The sequence below is a fragment of the Pipra filicauda genome, unplaced genomic scaffold (genome assembly GCF_003945595.2).
Source record: "Pipra filicauda isolate LSUMZ 115617 unplaced genomic scaffold, ASM394559v2 scaffold540_size334518_pilon, whole genome shotgun sequence".
NCBI lineage: Eukaryota > Metazoa > Chordata > Aves > Passeriformes > Pipridae > Pipra > Pipra filicauda.
The window spans coordinates 150054-170324 of record NW_024104688.1 but is presented as its reverse complement, the minus strand read 5'-3'; the positions used below and the strand labels follow the sequence as shown (position 1 = coordinate 170324).

The 20271-nt window shown below is 39.0% G+C and overlaps 1 protein-coding gene across 1 annotated transcript in view; it reads left to right on the top strand.

The window, feature by feature from the left end:
• The first annotated feature begins 211 nt into the window (after positions 1 to 211).
• The window catches only part of DDX10 (DEAD-box helicase 10), a 169760-nt gene continuing 149700 nt past the window's right edge, over positions 212 to 20271 (top strand). Inside the window, exons 1-9 of the mRNA XM_027712757.2 lie at positions 212 to 403; positions 7952 to 8012; positions 8263 to 8393; positions 10045 to 10203; positions 10649 to 10769; positions 11905 to 12094; positions 14207 to 14333; positions 15549 to 15711; positions 17171 to 17255. Of these exons, the coding sequence (XP_027568558.1) occupies positions 221 to 403; positions 7952 to 8012; positions 8263 to 8393; positions 10045 to 10203; positions 10649 to 10769; positions 11905 to 12094; positions 14207 to 14333; positions 15549 to 15711; positions 17171 to 17255 (1220 nt within the window). The 5' untranslated portion in view covers positions 212 to 220. The remainder of the gene's footprint in view (positions 404 to 7951; positions 8013 to 8262; positions 8394 to 10044; positions 10204 to 10648; positions 10770 to 11904; positions 12095 to 14206; positions 14334 to 15548; positions 15712 to 17170; positions 17256 to 20271) is intronic.

The window sequence follows — 20271 nt, the reverse complement described above, 5'->3', positions numbered from 1 at the left end:
ACGTCTTATAAAAAAGAGCGAGAGCAACCAACAGCTCATTTTTGGGGTTGTATTACACGAACCGGAATTTTTCTTCCACTGTCGCGCGCCCCCCGCACCCACCCCCCCCCCCACGGCCGGGGAGCCCTTTGGCCCCGCCCCCGGCGGCGCGGCGCGGGTGACGCTCTGTGTCTGCGCCAGCCCCGCCCCGCTCCTCGCTAGTGCTGCGCGTGGCGGCAGCATGGGCCGGGCCGGCGGGAGCGGTGGGGCGGCGGCGATGGACGCGGTGCGCAGCTTCGAGCGCTGGAAGAAGAAATACACCCGGCGGACGAAGAGGCTGCGGCTGCAGCGCAAGGAGAGGAAGCGGCCCGAGTGGCAGGTAGAGCGGGAGAACATCGCCCGCCTGGTGCAGCGCTACCCCGAGGTACGTCCGGTCCGGTCCGGGGAGCGAGGGGCTCTGTGTGCGGGGCGGGGGCGGGCGGGCAGGCACGACGGTCCTGCGGAAAAGCGGCTCCCCTCCTCGTGTGACGCGTCTCGGGATAGGGCTGGGAGGAGGAGGGATGGTATCTGTGTGCGGGTCTTGGGCAGGCGTGGGGAAGCCCCAGTGGTTGGCTGGCTGGTCCTCTGGTTGTCGGCGGGGCCTGTAGGTGATACTGCTGTGTGGTAGACAGGATGGCTTTTTACCTCCACGAGGCAGGGATGATGGAAGGATGATTCTTTTCCTTTTTTCCCCCAGGCAGAGGAGGAGGGGGGAGTGGTTCTGGTGGAGGTGACTGGCTGTGGAGCCGGGCAGAGTGGGACCCTCGTGGGAGAGTGAGTGGTTGGGAGGCTGAAGCAGGTGGTGGAAACAGTTTGCGTGCAGTGGCATTTGGCCCTTCTAACCAGGCAGCGTGCCTGTCTCCGTGTTGGAGGTGGTTTGTCTCTAAAGAAGATGCCCGACAAGCAAACATCACACTAGAGTAGTGCGTTGCTTAACCTCAAGTCAGGAAGTAGGTTTTTGAATACCAGAGCTGAAGTCAGTGCTGTTGGTTTTGTTGCCCAGATTTCCTTGAATTCCTGTGGGAGATTGTCGGCTTTTGAATGGTACCGATATGTGGAAAGTACTGTAATTGTGGATAACGGTTTAGATGTGCTCTGCCTGTGATGCTGCTCTACCTCCTGCCAGACTTTTGCTGAGTTTGTAGCTGCTGCTGGGGAGGAGCAGGGCAGCTCTGCTTGGTTACACAGCGCTCGGCATAGGTGGTGGTAATCACTTTTTGGTGGTTGTAATTTGATCGAGCAGAAAGTAATGATGAGAGGCATAGAAGAAACGCATGTGTTAGTGTGAAGAGGTCACCTTAGCTCCTTTGGTTAAGATTCAGCAAGTTACTTAAGGTTAACTTGCTTTACTGTTTGAAAGCAAATGGTATGCTTCCAAAGATGGTCATATTACTGTTTTGAATTTCTCAAGGGGAAAAAAAAGGTCTTGTAATTCATCGGCTTTTCATTTTTTGATAAAAATTAAAGATTGTAACTAAGTAAATGATTAGTACATTCTGTTGTGCATAAATTTTGAGTTAACTTGTTTTGGCAATATCTTTCTATTCACTGTAGAAATAGTCAGCTTTCACAGTTACAGCTGGAATTGTTAGAAGCTTGTATTTTTCCGAGTGGGATGACCACTGGTAGGTGTGTGTGTCTTTATGGAATGAAAAACATCCTACATTACTACAGTACTGTTGGGCTGTTTCTATAACCTAGACTTGAGATGGTTGCCTCTGCATGGTCTCTGGAGGGTCCATGTCTGAGCAAGAGGGAGAAACTGAGTTATAGCAACGTGGCAAAGGCTGTTTATAGAGTTTGTAAACTCTCTACACAGCTCCCTGTGTAGACACCTATAGGCGGACCTCTTGTTTATATACCAAATTGCAGTATATATACAATAGGTTGCTTTGTATTTCTGTGTATTTGAATGCAGACAGGGAGTTGTGTAATGAAATTAATTTTGCGTGTTGTCAGACCCTGATAGTTTCTCCATTTAATAATAGTGTGCATTTACTAGATAATGCCATATGCAAAGTAGGCTGCTGTGTTCCGTTAGGGTACTATGGCAATATCTAGCCATTCTTTTTTCTCTATCTCTTGTTTTGGAGTCCCATCACTAGACTTAATACTCTGGGCAGTATTCTCATAGATAAAGTGATCAAATTTAGGGGTTGGCTTTTCCTCTAATGTAGTAGATACATGTGATCTGAAGCTTAAGCGGTATGTTGCTCCTGTGCACTGAAATTTTATGTATATGGTATGGACATATTGAGAGGTAGAAGGAGGATCACCACAATCATCGACTGCAGGAACTGCTGGCTATTAAGCTTTTTTTTTTTTTCCTATGAGACTGAATGGCTAAACATGACACCTATTAATAGAATCATGGAATTGTTTAGGTTGGAAAAGACCTCTAAGATCGAGTCCAACCGTTAACCTACCACCACCACTAAACTATGTCCCCAAGTACCACATTCACATATTTTTTGAACACTTCCAGGGTTGGCAATTCCATTTCTTCCCCAGGAGGTCTATTCCAATGCCTGACCCTGTCATGTGTCCTAATGACAGTGATGACAATAAAAAATCCTAATTGCTTAGAAGGAGGCAGCAAGAATGCATGAAGTAGAAAATTTATTTTGGGCATTCAGTCTCAGAGATGAAGTGACAGAAATATTTTCAAAAATATCTCTGGGAAACTGGCTCCCAGAAGCTGGCTGGGAAGCTCCTCCACTCGATGCTGCCTCTGCCACTTTGTTCTCCCTGTACCCAGCGTATTTGTTCTCCATATACAGTTTTGCCATATTTATGCTGTGTGTGTATTAAATCCCTACACACATCCCCATCTATTACCGTAGTTCTTATGGGGAAAAATTGCTTTGCTATCTGTTGTACCACTCTGCTTTGCAGGAAAGTGTCCCTGGCTGATAGTGGAGTATGACTGTGTTGCTCACAGGTGTATATTAGCAGCAGAGGAGTTCAGAAGAAACACACAAGCAATGAGGGGATGATAAGGAAATGATAGAGCCTCTTTTTTCCATAGTGAGGTCACTATTCCTTTCTTATCCTCAATAATTTTGCGGTGGTACATCTGGATTATGGTGGGTAGGTGTGCAATTCTCAGACTTTTTAATTTGGTTAGTCCCCATTGAGATTTTCTCCAGTAGTCTGTTCCTGTACTCTTAGCATTAACTATTTTGTGTAGTCACTTTTCCCTGAAGCACACCCTATACCTTTGACACTTGCATTCAATTTCCACTCATTCTACATAGATTTGACTTTATACTGGCTTTATGGTCACTGTCTGTCAGTTGCTTCCCTGGATACCTGCATTTATTTGCTATATATATGGCTATGTGAATGTGTAGAGATACTTTTGTGTCACTAATGTGACTGCACATGTGCCTGTTTCTGGGCGTGGCTAATAATTCTGTGTCTCTATGGACCTTGGGGCGGCATAGATAAGAATTGGGTAGTGGGAGGTTGTGTTTGTGTGTATTTTTAGAGGTTGAAGAAAAGAGGCTGGTAGTGGTCAGGCATATGTCCGCCAGAATTAAGACAAGGTAAATATATGTTAGTATTAGGATGGTGCTGGGGGCTCCTGGTGTCAATCCTTCTAGGGATCTGCTGTCCTCTAGCTCCAGGAGTCTCCTGCCTGTGAACATTCAGGTGGATGCCTGCTAAGCTTTTTATCTTCTGTCCTTCAGCTTTTCTTTTCTGATCCCTAGCATGGTTTTCCACTTTGTTTCCAGTGTTTCTTCTGTATTACCCTGGATTTGGTTAAAGTGGGAGTGGGGATTGTGAGGAAGCACCATGTGCTTGGATCTAAAGGGGTCTCCAGTGAGTTCTGTGTGAGGTAGATCCCTTCTTAGGGACAAGGGAGCTAGAAAGCTCTTTGGTAAGCTCCTCTCTGTGAAGTGCACTGGCTGGGGGCTCTGTCACGCAGGCTATGTGCTTTTCTCATGAATGTGGCGTGGAATTGGGGTAGCATGGCTGATGGATGCACGAAGATCCACCTTGCCCTCCTGTCTATAACTTCCTGTGTGAGAATGTCTGCAGTGGGTAAACAAGACAAAATTAATAATGAAGAGGTAACCGATATACTTTGTTACTGGATTTTTTTTAATTTGTTGATGTGATGGCAAATGTGTGGCAGCATAGATGCAAAATGTGAAATTAGTTCCGATGGGTCGAAATCATGGGACCATTTTCTGTGTTATGTGTTCGTAGGTGGTCTGTTGTCTGTTGATCCAGCGACTTCATTGCCTAATTGTCAGGCCATTGATGGACATGGTCCTTTCCATCCAGTTATGCTCATGAAAAGTATTGAGCACCTAACTGATGTGCTGGTGAGCTGTTTGTGAAAAATTCTTTCTAGTGTGCTTTATGTCAAATTAGTTGAGTTAGATCAGAATGGCATTTGCAATATTTGAAACGAACTGGCTCCTCTCACAAGTATAGATTCCCAGCAGATTAGCAGAAGTAGTAACCTCTAGCAGGGAAACAAGCTAAGTAGAAGTTGGTGGTGTTTTCCACTGGTGCATGTAGATATAAAATAGAGCTATCAGAAAATCTGCCTCTAACACTGGGTCTTCTTATGCCTGCCATTTGGACTTGACTTAAAAATAAGCCAGTATTTTTGGAGTTTAAGGGTACTACTGCATATCCTCCTTCTGCTTCTAGGAGTCTGTAGGGCAGAGAAATAATAGAGGAAGCTTTGTGACATGGCCTCTCCTAACATTCCTTGCTCTTTTAATAGTGTTCTCACTTCTTTTCCTTGGACATCTTTAAAAGAGCTAGGCTTATGCATGCAATGATTTTTAAATTGATTTAGAGAAGTTTAAGGTGGAGGAGCAGAACAATATTTGTCTTTTTTGATTAATATATCCGTTCTTACTGAGTCGTCTAGAGTTAAAAAGAAGTTGAGTACTGAAATACTTTGTGTCCTTAATTATTTAGAACAATTTCACATTGGTGTAATAGCCTGTTTGATATTTTACAAACCTTCTAAAATCTATCCCTTCAGTTGCACATAATCAATTGTGTGAATTCTTTTTTGATGTTGGTAAGATACTTTACCCTTCTGTAGGAATACTGTTTTCCTATTCACAATTTCTTGGTTGAAATTAAACCAAAGCTGAGTTTATACATAACTGAGTTGTGATTATTTAGCATGTGAGACTGGGAATTAGCCAAATATTTCATGTGATATATAGTGTCTTCAAAATTATCAATTGAATTTGGAAATACTTTTCAAAATTTCCAATTTGTACAAGTTAAAAAAAGACTTTTAAAATGGTGATTTCTGAGAAGAGTTTTCCCTCCTCCCAAATAACATTTCCAAAAGTTTAATTGTTCTACCAGGGTACAGTGAAAGCTTGAAATTTGTCTTGCAAGAACTATGTCTTGAAATATGTTGAAACTAGGTTTTCGTAAGGGTGTTATTACCTTTTATCTATTTTTATCTTTTATTATAGGGATTAAATTCACATATTAAATTACTTATCTTGATTTTATTAGAGAGAACTAGCCTGAAAAGAGTGGTGTCATGATTTAGATGCTTTAAACAGCTATAACCCCTCAGTTTTCTATAATAGGCAGAGCCTGTAGAAGGCTTGGTACTTCAAGTAGATATAAAGCGCATCTGACAGCTCGGTAGCCCTTCATCTGAGGCCTTCTTTGAAATTGTTATCACAAGATGTCAAGAAGATCTGAGGACCGTTTTGCTTGGTTCCTGTGTTGGGAGATTTCTGTTCAGCAGTCTGTTAGAATGAAATGATACTAGTTAAAAAAGCAGGAAGTGTGTAAGCTTTGACATTTGGAAATCTCAGTTTATGGATTCTAGTCAGTATGCATTCAAAGCTGTGTGGTCTACCTTCCTCTTTTTCAGCTCAGGCTTTATAGACTCAGTAGTCTATTTTTTTTTTCCTTGAGTTCTGTGTTTTTGTTCAGCCCTGCTACTATTAGTTGTGAACTTTGCCAGTCAAAGCTGTTCACATTTTTTAATTACCACCTAACTGCTAGAACAGTTGCAAATATTATGTTTTTCTCAAAATCTCTACTTGACATCTCAACATCTTTTTAAATCATTGAGGCAACTCATGGACTGAAACACATGCTATGTAATTACACGTGTGTGTGTAATTAACAGCTCTCAAGTATGGATGCATACAGAGAAGTAAATTAGCACAATGAACTACTTTTTTAGTATCTGGGGTTCTTTTTACCTTGTAGGACAGCTCTAAAAAGTAAGTACACCAAGTGCTAGAGATTGGTGAATCTGGTGAGCTTCAGGACACTGAAGCTTGTGCCTCTCCTGTCTCAGTCAGATTGATGCGATATTGCTGCAGTTCTGGGTGCCCATATCTGCCCTGCAGTGAGGGTGAGTGTATCTTCCTAGTAGGTGTGCCTGGGTACACACATGTCCAGCCACAGCTGAACACAGACAGAGCAGTGCCTTTATTGGCACACACACAGAGTGCTTGCTTGCACACAATAAATATGGGCGGCAGGTGCTGTTCCTCTCTGTCTGATGAGGATTAACATCCACTAGTGAAATATGTACTCACAACTGGCATTAGCTACCCAGCCCCAGAGCTACCTCAGGCCTCAGTTTTCCCAGGTGCTGGCACTGACACCCTCCAGCCTCTGAGGTTTGTGGTCCCATTCCGGTTACCGGCGCTGGGCTCAAGTGCTGCTGTCCACTCATCCCACTTGAAGGTTGCTGGTGGTCTCTCACGCGGGCTTAGAACAGACAGTGTGCCCACAAAGAAAGTCAATGGAGAGAATGTAAGAGTAATTATTTTTATTGTTATTACTGTTAATAAAATAAATGATATTATGTAAAAATATTTAGTAAGACTGTAGGGCAGGCTGTAGTGATGAGGTACAGGGCTCAGTCAGGGAAGTGTGTACTGACCAGCCAGCTGTCACCCAGACCAGCCCCTTTTTATCCCCTTTTGCTTCTGTTTTCTCATGTGGGTTCCTCCCCAGTCCACCTTCATTCCTTTCTTTTCCCTGTCTTTGATCCTTACCCTACACATCCCATAACAAGTCTTACATATTCTTACAGCCCCCTTAAAACACCCCCTACGAGGTTGTCCAGTGTCCTCAAATGCTTCCCCCCCCGCCCCGCTCCCTCTGAGGCTTGTGCACCTGCAGGCACTGATCCCTGCCATTCTGCAGGGCCTTCTGGCGAGGGGGCAGCCCCACTAGTGCCTTGGTGGAGTTCACCGAGGAACCCTGAGCTGACCCCTCTCCTCCAGTGGTCCCAGGGAACACCTGAGTCAGGGTGCTGTAACTCTGTATGCAGTGATAATGTCAGTGAGGCACCTTCCCATTACTGTTCCACTGGTTCTTACGAAGTCTTTGAGTTCACAGCTGTTAATCTTTAATCACATAACCTAATACTAAACATATGCAAAAGACGCTAGCACCGTAGAGTCAAAATGGAGAACTGGAGTGGTAGAGGTATCTTTCTTACCTGGAGCTATTTCCTGAAGTGTTTGTTTACCAGGCCTTTACCCTGCAGGACACTTACCTGCTTTAGTGATGTCCGGTCTCATACAGCAACTGGAATACACTTCATCCTCATTGCTTCTAGAGATCTGAAAATATACATGCGAAAAGGACAGCTAAGCTCTAATAAGGTGGAGATGAGAGACCTCCTGAGGTTCTCTTCGCTCTAAATTGTTCTGTGATTTCATGATGATCTGAGCTTTAAATTGTGCTATTAACCTGTGTTTTTCAAGTATATCTTATTACTTGCTGAACAGCTTTTGGGAGAACAGTGGTTTGGCTTAGGTCAAACTAGTATAGATTGCCTGACTTGGATCAGGTCATACTGAACTACTACATATTTACTACGTAAACACCAACTTAAAGGATGCTATTTAATTTCTCTGTTATGGTTAGATTGTAAGCACTGATCAAAATTATTTTTTTTCAGATAAATGCAAGTGAAATCCAAAGATTTTCGGATTTTCCATTGTCAAAAAAAACCCTAAAAGGTGAGTATGGAAGTTTTCTTTAGAAAATAATGTAAGTAAAAAAGAAAGTATTATTTATCTGCATCTGAATGTTTTTTTTTTGCTTTAAATTAAGTTTTAGATAAGTGTTGCTATGTACAGCATTTTCTAAACAGAGGAATAGAGTCTTGGGCCATACAAAACTAAATGAAGTTTTTTTCTTTCTTTTTTTTTTTTTTATTCCTCTTCCCCTCCCACACTCTCTCTTCTCTTCCCACACTGCACATACTAGGACTGCAGGAAGCTCAGTATCGTGTGGTAACAGAGATACAGAGGCAAACCATAGGTTTGGCTTTACAAGGTAAAGATGTACTTGGAGCTGCAAAGACTGGATCAGGCAAAACCTTGGCTTTTATTGTTCCAGTAAGTAATTTATATCCTTCCATTTGTACTCAAACCAAGTTATCCATGAAGTATTGACGTCAGACAGCTTAGATTAATAGATCCTGAGAGAAAAGTTACAATTCAGCTGATCTAAGTGTTCTAAGAAAACCAAGATACCAATTTAATAAAGCTACTTGAGGTTCTGAAAGAAGCGTGTTTTTGGCAATAGGAATATTCTGAGACTTAGAAGTTTCATTTTAGTCCTTACATGAGTAGACCCTGTGTGATTTAGCAAGTGCTTTGTTTTTCTCTCAGGAATGTTTCCTGATGCAACTCTAGTTGTTCAATTCTGAAAAGTAAGTATATGAAGTAGAATGGTGAATTTTCTTCAGTTCCTTAGAATTTTTTTTAGATGAGTGGTTTTCACTCCTTTAAAATGTAAGAATTTGGACCTTATATAGCAAACTTAACCTTAGTGATTGTGGACTTCCATTTCCTTGTCTTTTGTGAACTTTGAAATTGCTTCTGGGAAAAACTGGATGAAAACCCTTGTCATGGATATATGTGTTTGACAGTTTTACTCAATACATCATGAAATGCATTTCATTTCTTTGTGCTGAAAATATAATTGAGACGTGTGCTAAAAGTGCACATATAAGTGGATACAAATCCCATCATACTATTTTATATGAAGGGAAAAATAAATGTTTTGATTATGGAGTTACTTTGTTTTAAACGTTACTTGCATTTTTCTAAGCATAAATTTCTTTGGAGCCTAACTAACTGAGAACAGTAGAAAATTCTTTGAATACTTGCTGTAGTTGAGAAGATTTATGCTTTATGCTGTTTTTTAAAAAAGTATTTTTTACTAGTGAAGAATAAAAAAATGTAGGAGGGTTCAAAAGATAGTCCTGTGAATTTGAGAAACAGAAGTGAGATTGCTCAGTTACTTAATCTAAGAGTAGAAGTACTTTGTTTTACAAACCTTATTCTAAAACAATTTTAGAGAAGAAGAGTGCTAAGAGAGGAGCTGAAGAGATGAAAAATGAAAAAAAAATTAACTGTACAAGGATGTGTAATAGCTTTCAGTATTCCAGAAGGCTTCAGATATTCATACTTGTAAAGTCTTTGTGTTAGGATTAGCTGACTAAGACAGTGTTTCTGCAGTATGAATTCCTAAGAGAAGGAATAATCCTTGTCTGAGCTGCAACGTTAATTGGAGTGCTTTTAATGTAACATGGATAGTACTGCTTCAAACCTATAGCCAGAATTAAAACTTCAATAACTAATGTTCTTGCAGTTGCTCATTCTGTTTCTGGTTCCCACAAAACCTTACGAGCAGGGAAATTTCTCATGTTTTTCCACACTAATTTCAATCATCATGTAAATGATTAAGGCCTAATTTCCACAATTTAGCAGGGTAGGATTAATTGTGCAGTATTTATGATTTACCACCCATTACTGTCTGTCATAGGTTGGTACTGGGGAACTTTGCTACTGCAAGTATCATTACCATTAGTTAAAATTTATATAAAATCAACCTATGTGAAGTGGACACTGATGTTTCTTCATGTCATTACTTTAGTTAACGTGGCTTTGTCTTTTTTTAATGACACTTTTTGTTACAAACTTGTTGTTACATATTTTCCTTCTGAGATTTTTATAGTGTTAATATGTTAATTGTTTTCAGGCTTTGGAACTCCTGTATCGCCAACAGTGGACTTCTGCTGATGGACTGGGAGTTCTGATAATATCGCCGACCCGGGAACTGGCATATCAGACCTTTAAGGTTCTGCGTAAAGTGGGAAAGAATCATGAGTTCTCAGCTGGTCTTGTCATTGGAGGAAAGGTGTGTCCTCTCTTGGAGTTTGCTGTATGGAAGCATAATTGCGTAGTATATTAAGTACTAGTTTAGGAAGGAAACCCTGGGATCAAAAACTCCGGGAAGAGAGCAGTTAATGGGAATATATCAGCGACCCACTTGTTTTCCTGTGTGTACTCTGTCTGTTGAAGCTTTTGAATATTTACAATCTTCCCAGGTTCCATGACTGAATGGACCTTCCTGCCAAGCCTTCCAGGACTGTCTTTTTAATTTCGATTATTCTGAAATAACGTTTTGCTTAGGCCGCAAGTGTGAACATGCTGAAGAAATGGCAATGTATCTGTGGAAAGGAGAGGCTGCTCCTTAACTATTCTTTCTAAAAATTATCAGTAGGTTAAGCTGACTCGACCATGTCTGGTACTGGGCTTCTAGTTTGAACAACTAGAGCTAAGCTGGTTTAACTCCTTTTCAGGATCTGAAAGAAGAGTCTGAAAGAATACACCACATAAATATGCTAATTTGCACTCCAGGACGGCTTCTACAACACATGGATGAAACTTCATATTTCTATGCATCTGATCTGCAAATGTTGAGTAAGTTTTTCAAGTACTTGCAAGTATTTGGGAATATTTTGTAACAGTTCATAACTGTATGGAGCACTTTCTTGGGTAAAAAGTTTATCCTTGTCATGGTATATAGATGAAATGGCTTTTAAGCTCACACATGTCCAAATTAAATTAGAAAACAGCAAAGCCACTTTCTTCTTTGTACTTTCTCTGAAGCTGTTGCTGAGCATGCTTTCCTTAGGGTGATAAGGACAAGTAGGTGAGTTAGTAAGGAACTCAAGCACAAATGTAGTGTCTCATATAATCCTTTATATCTTTATATCCTTTATATAGCCAGACTTTCCTTTCTGGCTATAGCTCTTGTGTTTTTCCTGACATGATCGTTAACTATCTATAATGAATATTCATTGCAGTGTGTGTATTTTAGACCAGTTCTAGAAAACATTTTTCTTTGTATTTTAAGACAGATTTCTGCTCCTTTTAATATTCTGTTAGCATTGTTAACACTGTTCATTTACATCCTTCCAACCTGAACAAAAATTTTCAGTGTAATGAAAAAGCTTGCCTGCCAGTAAGAACTGCATAATCATTAGCATAGCTTCAGGAATGTAGAAGCAATTAAGAAGCTAATGAAGCTGATAAAATGTGAAATTATGCTTGCTACACTTAGTACAATTCATGGCAGACAAAAATTGCATTAAATGTAGGCTCTTTTCTTAAGGCTTTGTCTCTGTGCTACTCGGTTTATATCCTGTATTTCAATGGTAACTTTAACTTAGGTAAAGGAGAGGTTGTTTTGCTCTGTCATGAATAGTACAGCACTGTTTTATGTTCTGCACTTTTATTTCAGCCATAGGAAAGGGAGTCTGTTTACCAATTGCTGAGCTGTTTACTTGAAATGCTAAACTTTTTGCTTCAGTGTGTGAAACAGGGCTGTAGTGCATAGATTATGGAAAATGCTATGATTTCTATTGCAGGTTGTTTTAAAAACATTTTATGAAATACATGAACATCTAAAGAGAATCCTGTTATATACAGGAATTAAGTTAATCTCTGCAGTTTAAGTACAGATGGAATTTTGTACTATATAGATTTAATGTAGGGGTTTTTTTTAATAATTAAATCTAAAACCAGATTTTTTCAACTTTATCCCTCAATCAAGTTCTTGATGAAGCTGATAGAATTCTAGACATGGGATTTGCTGATACAATGAATGCAATCATAGAAAATCTACCTAAGAAACGCCAGACCTTGCTTTTTTCTGCAACACAAACAAAATCAGTGAAGGATCTTGCACGTCTGAGTCTGAAAGATCCAGAATATGTTTGGGTTCATGAGAAGGCCAAATTCAGGTATGTTGGGCTACTTTTTTTTTTTTCTGAGAGGTTAAAGAGATAGTGGTTCTACTTAACTGCTTCTCTGACTGTCAGTTTCCTGAATCAAAAGTTTTTTTTTTTTTTTTTTGCATCCTCCTTCTTTCTGCAGTGTCTGCTGTGTGTTTCTCTGAAAGCAAGAAGTTTCCAGATAAGAGGGGACTAGTTCTGACTGAATCATTACAGGGAGGCTGAACCTGTGCTTGTCTCGTTTCTCCTCAGGCAGCTTCTCAAACTGGACATTTTTTTCCTTGCAAGGAAGCGCCAGAGTGGATTATAGCGTGAATGGAGTAGTGTCCTAGCAGCACTCAGTTCTGAATTGCTCCTTTTTTGTTGTTTGGCTTCCATGCCTCCTGCATGTGCATACGTGCTATGCAGAACCACCACGTCTGTTGCACAAACACAGTTTGTCTGTGTGCTGTTCATAAATCCGGCTTTCCAAGGAAATGCAGTGCTAGTGGGAAAATGCAGAATGGCAGCAGTCCTGTTTGTGTGTTCAGTATTAGGTGCCCAGAAGAAAGCATGTGGTGGTAGTGCATGTACAGTAAGTCTTGTGGCTTCCTGACGTACTGCATGTTCTGTGCATGTGTAAGACTCTGCCCTTTGCATGCAGAATAAATTTGTCATGCCTTACAGTTTGGAGCAGGATGGGAGGCCGTTGCTAGGAATGAAGTATGTGATCTGCCAGGCTAAAAGAATTTAATGTATCACTAAATGAAAAAATATGCACGTTGCTTTTTGGCACGTTATTTTCTTTTGAAATTGAAATGAAGCATGTTATTTATTTTGCATTTCTGTGGGCTCGATCATCTGGGTGTCAGATTGCTTATGAACATGGATGATTATTTTTCTGCTCTTCTATGAAATATGCATATATTTCCATATATAAAATACAGGGGAAAGGTGAAGCATTGTGATAAAAATGGCTTTTCCAAGAGCAAACAAGAAATCATCAGGAAAATGCACAGCAGAACCACATTGAATCTTGAGGGAGTTTTAACTATTTGATTTGATTATCTCTGTATTGTACTGCAAATACCTTCAGCAGTACTGTCAAAGGCATCTGAAATAATCATGATTGCCAGAAAAAAGCCTGTGATTAATATCTTCTTAGCAGAAGAGGATATATAAGCCTAATGCGTATTCTTCATTTTGAGGGCTGACTCTACATCTGTTTCACAGATCTCACATATTTTGTGAAGTCTGTTTTTAAGTACATTTAATTTTTTTAAATATTTGGGAGAATGCACTTAGGTAACAAACTGAAACCGAAAAAAGGAAAGTATTAATGTGTTTTAGAATTTACTGCCTTAGTAGTAAAAGGTTACTGCCTTATGAAAGCAATTTCCTGTGAAAGACTTAAAAAGTGAAAAGTGCTATGGCATAATTGAACTTGAATAGCAGAATAAAAACTGGAGGAGTCTCTTGTAATTTCATCCTCCCAAGTGACCACCTTTAGAAAAGTAATTTTGAATACCTTTGGTGTGTTTAGAGTGAAGCAGAGGGACTGTAAGAGATGAGCATTTAGATGTGTTTCAAGGGCAAATTTGCCAAAGAAGTTTTTGTTGTTTTATTAAGAGCAGAAATGTGAGATAAGGTGACAATTCAGAGCTTTAGAAAGTTACCTTGTGTGTCAGGGTAATCAGTAGAAGTACATCAATGCTCTTTTTTCATGCATGATTAGACTCTGCTTTGACATTGCTTTAAGCACAAATGATGCTTTAATAGGACTAATAGAAAAAATTGCATGTAAGTCAAGGCAATTTGAATGTCGCTGCTTAGACATGGAAAGAGTTTGCCTTGCTAGTAGTAAATGAATTTAGAAGTAATGTCAAAAGTCATCTGTGCCTCCTCACTGGCTTTTAGTAAGGAAATTGGTTCATCTTTCAAGAGTTGTTTTCAAGTGGAGCTGCTAAGACTTGTTCCTCAAAGTGGGGGAACTTTCCAGGCTGACTCCTTTTCTTTTCTCCTCTTTTCTGAGTATCTGTAAGACACTCTTGACTTAAAAGAAAGGTCAAGCATCTCCGTAGATGTATCTAAATATACTTTTTTGGTATGGTTTTGCTTTGGTTTTGTTTTTCTTTTTTTTAGTACCCCAGCAACTTTGGATCAGAATTACGTTGTCTGTGAGCTTCAGCAAAAAGTAAACATGTTATACTCTTTCCTGAGAACTCATTTGAAAAAGAAGAGCATTGTGTTTTTTGCAAGCTGTAAAGAGGTATGGCTTTTTCTTCCCCCTCCCCCCATAGCACTTTAAAGTGAATAAAATGAAGATATTAATGTAGATTTCAAAGCACCAGAGAGGTGAGATTCTGGACTAGTTTGCAATAGGAAATTGGAGGAACAAAACAACACCTACTCCTGCAGACATGTCTTGCAGGGCCTGGCTTCTGGATATTTGGTGACCCAGACTCAATGGGAAAAAGGTTCTGGAGACAGCCATTTTTATGCTCTGCTGTTAAAAACTAATGCTAAAATTATTGTCAGTTGGTTTTGTCTCATGACACATTTTGTAGTTAGCTTACACAGTATTTCAGGAGGTGTACCTGGTTTCTTTACAAGCTTTTAAGCCTGCCTATTTGAGAAATTATGATTGTGAAATAGTACAGCAATAGGTTTTTCTTACACAGGAAGTAATCCTTCAAATCCTTGTATAAATATCCCGGGACCATTCTGTTGAAGATACTTGTGTGTGTTTATGTGGCGCAGGTATTTGTAACTACTGCATGTATCAAGCATTTTACAACATACAATAGTATAGTAAATATTCATTGCCGTTCTTCCACTTGTGTAAGAGGTTACAATATTTTTGTTGTTCTACAGTTGACTGGTGAGTAGAGTGAAGCAGTAGGCTTAGTTGTACGGAATTTCTCTGAGCTGCAGCTGTTCCTGCAATAGACACCGTTTCTGTAACTATTTTCTTAAAATAATATTACATAACGACCTGCTCTAAAAAGGTGTTGCATCATAGGTACTGTATGTAAGAGTAAACAGGCTGATTTTGTAAGAGAAGCTGTTGAAGCTTGAAATAGTAAACTGAGACTGTGGACTGCTTTGAGTTGCAGTATAGAACACAACACCCCTCCAGTATTGCCTCAAAGCAGTGCTTCTGGTGGACTTCTGGTGCTTTGGTCCCTTGCATACAGCCCAACTAGTCACGTCCCAAGTCATTCTTGCTGTTAGCTACTCTGGTTTCTTTTAGGAAATGTCATCAAAAGGCATGCCAATGCATGCCTTCCACAGCTGGTTTCTTCTTTTATCTTCTTTAGTACCTGAGTATGTTGACAAAGTCTCAAAATAGTATCTCTTGTCAATGATGTGGAGAAAAGTTTATTTATTTTGGTGTACTAAGTCAGTTGCTGTATACTGTATATGATCTTTACAAGTTTAACATTGCACGGTAATTTCCCCCCTCTCCCGATTTGTTGGGTAGGTCCAATATCTGTTCAGAGTTTTCTGTAAGCTTCAACCTGGTCTTCCTGTACTGGCACTCCATGGCAAGCAGCAGCAGATGAAGAGAATGGAAGTCTACACTTGCTTTGTTCGGAAAAAGGCAGCGGTTCTTTTCGCTACAGATATTGCAGCTCGTGGTCTGGGTATGTACCCACAGAAGCAGTTATTCACAAAGTGATCACCTAACCCTGTTGAGTCTTTATCAGACTTTATACTCTGAAGACCAACTTGATTTGTGAAAAATGAAGCTGTAGTCTGATTAGGAGCTCACTAGGGTAACTCAAAAAAGAGAGATGCTTCTTAGAGTTTTGCTGTTTCTTTACTGAAGAGGCCCACTTATCTGTGCTTAATTTTTCTTTTTGTCCCAGAAAAACTTTTGTTGTATGAAAATGGTGTTGTATTTGCTTACTGCATACCATAAGGCGAGATTTTAGCAGTTTTAAATATTACTGATATGCCTATATCCTGTGGGTTATTCCAAAGGATATGAAAAATTACTAACCTACCGGTATGTGGAAAGAACTTTTAATGTCTCAAGTATGAATGGTTTTATATAGGACTGTGTTGTGTTAAAGAGATAAAAAAATAGATGGGGATAAAAGCAAGTATATTTATAGGATCTGTTTTGAGCCAAGAGTTTCTTACGTCTGGGCATTACTTGTTGAATTATGATTTACTACTTTGGACTTCTTTTTTCTTTTCTTTTTTTTTTTTTCCTTAGTACTTGGAGACATTTAGGTATGACACAAGACCTTTCAAGAGTTCACCTATTGTTTCAGATAGCAAACTCTGTTGTCCAGAAATGTGAGGTTTTGTCATTATGCTACAAAAGGAAGGAAGGCGCTCTAAAAGATGAAGGCAGAAATGAAAACTTTATCAAAACTTCTATACTGCTGAAATGTCACCAGTGAGGATCTAATTTGCGTGTGGTTGGTTGGTTTTAGAGCGTGGGTATAAATGTGGAATACAGCATAGCTACAGACTTGGTCAGGAAGTAACTCAAACTTAGTCCCGGGCAAAGCATGCTGCTGCTTCGTGAAGTACAGCAGTTAGAAAATGCTTATTAATAATATCATTCACAGTCAGTGTTGATTTCTTTGTCAGTCTTGGTCACACCCCTGCCTTGCCCCCCTGCATCTTTGAGAGGGACTGTGGTATTTCTGTACGTGACAACTGGAAGTGCTTTCTCACCACAGCTGACTTCAAATCCCAGTGGTGTAGGATATTAATAGTGTGAGTGAAAAGTGGGTCAGATATTGTTATTTAGTTATTACATATAGTGGTGTTTTATCATCTGTGTGACCCAAAGCATGTCTGTTCTTGTCAAGTGTGAAATGGCGTTCCATTCATTGCACTGTCATAATTTAGGAAATGAAGACACAATTAATTTTAACTTTTTTTGTTGAAGAGAATGATTGTTTATGTATGCTAATACATGCAATTAATTTTATTTTTATTTCAGAGGTTGAACCCAATGACTGTAAATGAGTCCAAATGATGGTTCTTATAGGAATTAATGCTTCAAAATAATATGTTGCTCTTGAATAGGAGATTTTTCAGTACACTGAGCTTAAATATTGACATATTTTTTTCTTTACACAGATTTTCCAGCAGTGAACTGGGTCATTCAGTTTGATTGTCCAGAAGATGCAAACACATACATCCACAGAGTGGGAAGAACAGCCAGGTTTGTTTTCACTTTTCATTAGTATTTTAATGTTTAAAGCTAGATCACTGTAGGGAGAGATAATTGGCTGAAGATTCACTTGAAAAAAATCAAGATATAAATTGGAAACAAAGAAAAAGGCTGTTATCACTAAAAGCCCCATTTGATTAGTTAAGAGCAATGATTTAACTTAATGATTTCTTAGCTTCAGAGATTTGCTACAGCAGACAAAAAACGTCCCTGTTTGTTTCATCTGACCAGGGAAGATTAATAGTGAGGAAACGGAAAACCTTTTGTACTTGGCAGGATTACCTCAAAGGCTGAGTTGAGCATATTTGTGAGTGGAAAAGCTTGTTTTGCCACTGACATTTATAGTTAAATAAGGTTTTAGACTGTGGATCTAATTCCTTAGTGTCATTGAAGACTCTTTAAAAGAATGGAAATATTTCTTCCTTATTTTAATTTGGGGAGCAAGGAATCAAATAATGTTAATTACAGGGTAAATTTTTAATTTTCTAAGTCTTTTGTAGAATTACATTCTTAGGCATAGCTTTAGTTTAAATATTTGTGACTAAGTCTTTATGATGGGAGTTACCCAGCTACACTGTCGAAAACCAGGTCCTTGATCTCTGAAGTAGATTTTTAACAGAAACAAGAGCTGTCACTGCATATAATTCAGTAAATAAAAAACTTTAAGCAATTGTCCGAAAGATGAAATGCAAGACCTGGCATTATATCTTGTTTATTATTTAATTTGTTTGTAGTAGGGTTTGCAATATTGGTGGTTGTCAAACCTAATGACAGAGCAGTTGCTTAGAGTAGGACTTCAACATTATAGAAATTTGAGATCTGTGTTCATGGATCAGAAGGCTATAAATTTTGGTGACCATACCAGCTCTCTTTCAAAATGTGGAAGTTCTGTGTTTTATTGTACTTGGTAACATTTCTGCCCCATTTTGTCATGTACTTTCCATTTTCTGATCTACCTGCTATAGTAGAAGGGAATGATAAGTTTTTTCAAATGCTTTTGAAAAAAAACCTATCAATGAACAAAACCAGTGAATGTTACATATAATTAGATAAACCACCTACCTATTTTGCTAAACTAAAATTTAGATGTAATCTTATGCACACCAATTGAGAGAAAAGCATATAGCCTTAGTTAAAATTCTGTGGTGTTTTTTATTTCTTCTTCTTTTTTTTTTTTCTTTAATCCCACGTGGTTTCCGCAGAAGGCTTGTAATTTTGTCTTTATGGCATATTGTCATCATATGAAAGAAAACAATATATTTGGCACTGTTTAATTGCCAGCTTCTAGGAGATTTGTTGAGCTCTTCCTGAGCCGTGTCGCTGAGTTAAAACACCTCTCGAGTTGTAATCCTCAGACCTTTTCCCAATTCTCATTAGGAGCTGAGAAGAGTGATTGTAAGTGGTTTAGTGCAGGGGAACAGCTCTGAAGAGCTACAAAGACAACTGTCTCCCCTTTTTCATAACGCTTTTATTCAAGTGTCACTCTTGAGGAGGATGTTAGCATGGCAACCTTAAGGGCCTGTCTTCAGTGGCCTCTTAAATACAATCCTCTATGATTCCTCAAGGAACAGATTTAGACAGAAAATTGGGGCAAAGATTCTGTCTCATGGGCCGGGGGCTGTGCTGGATGCCTCACCGGGCTGTAGTTTTACATTTCCTTTTACGTGAATTTTTCAGTAGGCAGACCTTACAGAAATTGGGAGTGCATCAAAGCAAGTTGTTTGAGCTGGCAGGATGGTGACTGATAGTGAAACAAATTCCTTTCGTAGGAAGAACTTCATGGGTGTTTTCTGTTTCTTAATCTGATACAAACATCAAGGCAGGTTCTACCTATACTGGGTATTAATTTTGAAGAAACATACAGACTTTCTCCATCTTTAAGGTAAAGCAGTCCTGGGAAGAGGAAAGAAATTCATTCAGGAAACTTTAATGACATGAAATAAATCTTCGAAAATAAAACAAGGCAGATGTCTAATAATTTTGAGTGAATACTGTACACTAAGTAAATATGCTAATGCAGTTTTAGATGTGGATAATTGAGAATGTACTTCTCAGTGAAATCTGAGTGTTGAGTAGGAAGCTTCACTTGTTTTCAATAGCTGCAGTTAGTATGAGAAGCTTGTGTTTCTTCTAGAAACTTGATAAAAATGAACTGAACTGCAATTTAGTAGTCCGTGTTAATGAGGTTAGAGATCATTGCAGTTTTTTGTGGGTTATGACAGTGTATAATTGCATGGAATGAAAGCTAAATTAAATATCTCAGCTAAATTAGAGGCTGTGTTAAACTGTAATTAAAACTAAGATGCCACATACTGTTTACTTTTGAAATAAAATTATTTTGTGATACAAAGGTAAATATGAAAGTCAGGAGAGAAACTGTGTTGGGGATGGGACTGAAAAACCTGTGACTAACAATCATGGATATGTTTCCAGATCTGTTTTACAGTTTTGCAAAGCTTGATCTAAGATGAAAGATAATGGTTTATTTTTAAGTGGATCGGACCACTGTGTTCCATAAGTAGCATTTCACTTGTATTTTGTCCTGTTGAAGAACATAAATTGCAACTCCTGCATTTTTGATTTATCGTAAAGTAAGATCAGGAAAATCTGGGTGTTGTCCAGTAATGCTTTTACTTTGTAGTAGAGTTGACATATATTGAGTGATGTTTGGTTGTTTGGTTTTTTTTCCTGTAAAGTTGAAATGTATGCTAGAATTGGAGTGGTTGGAAGCTGTTTCTTCCAACTGCTTTTAAAGTATTTATTTAAAATCTTTACTGGTTCAGTAAGATTCTAAAATACTGACAATATCATTGGCAGTGCCATAAATATTTCTGACTATATTTTTACCATGCATTCTCTTTGAAAAGTCTGTGATTTAAAATGCTAGATCAAAATGTTTTCCTGTTGGTTTTAGTTTCAGAAATTCTAAACAAAAGCTGCTTGTAGCAATAACCTGCAAAACTAATTTCTTCCATTTCTTAATTTCTATTAATGCTTTCTATTCTGT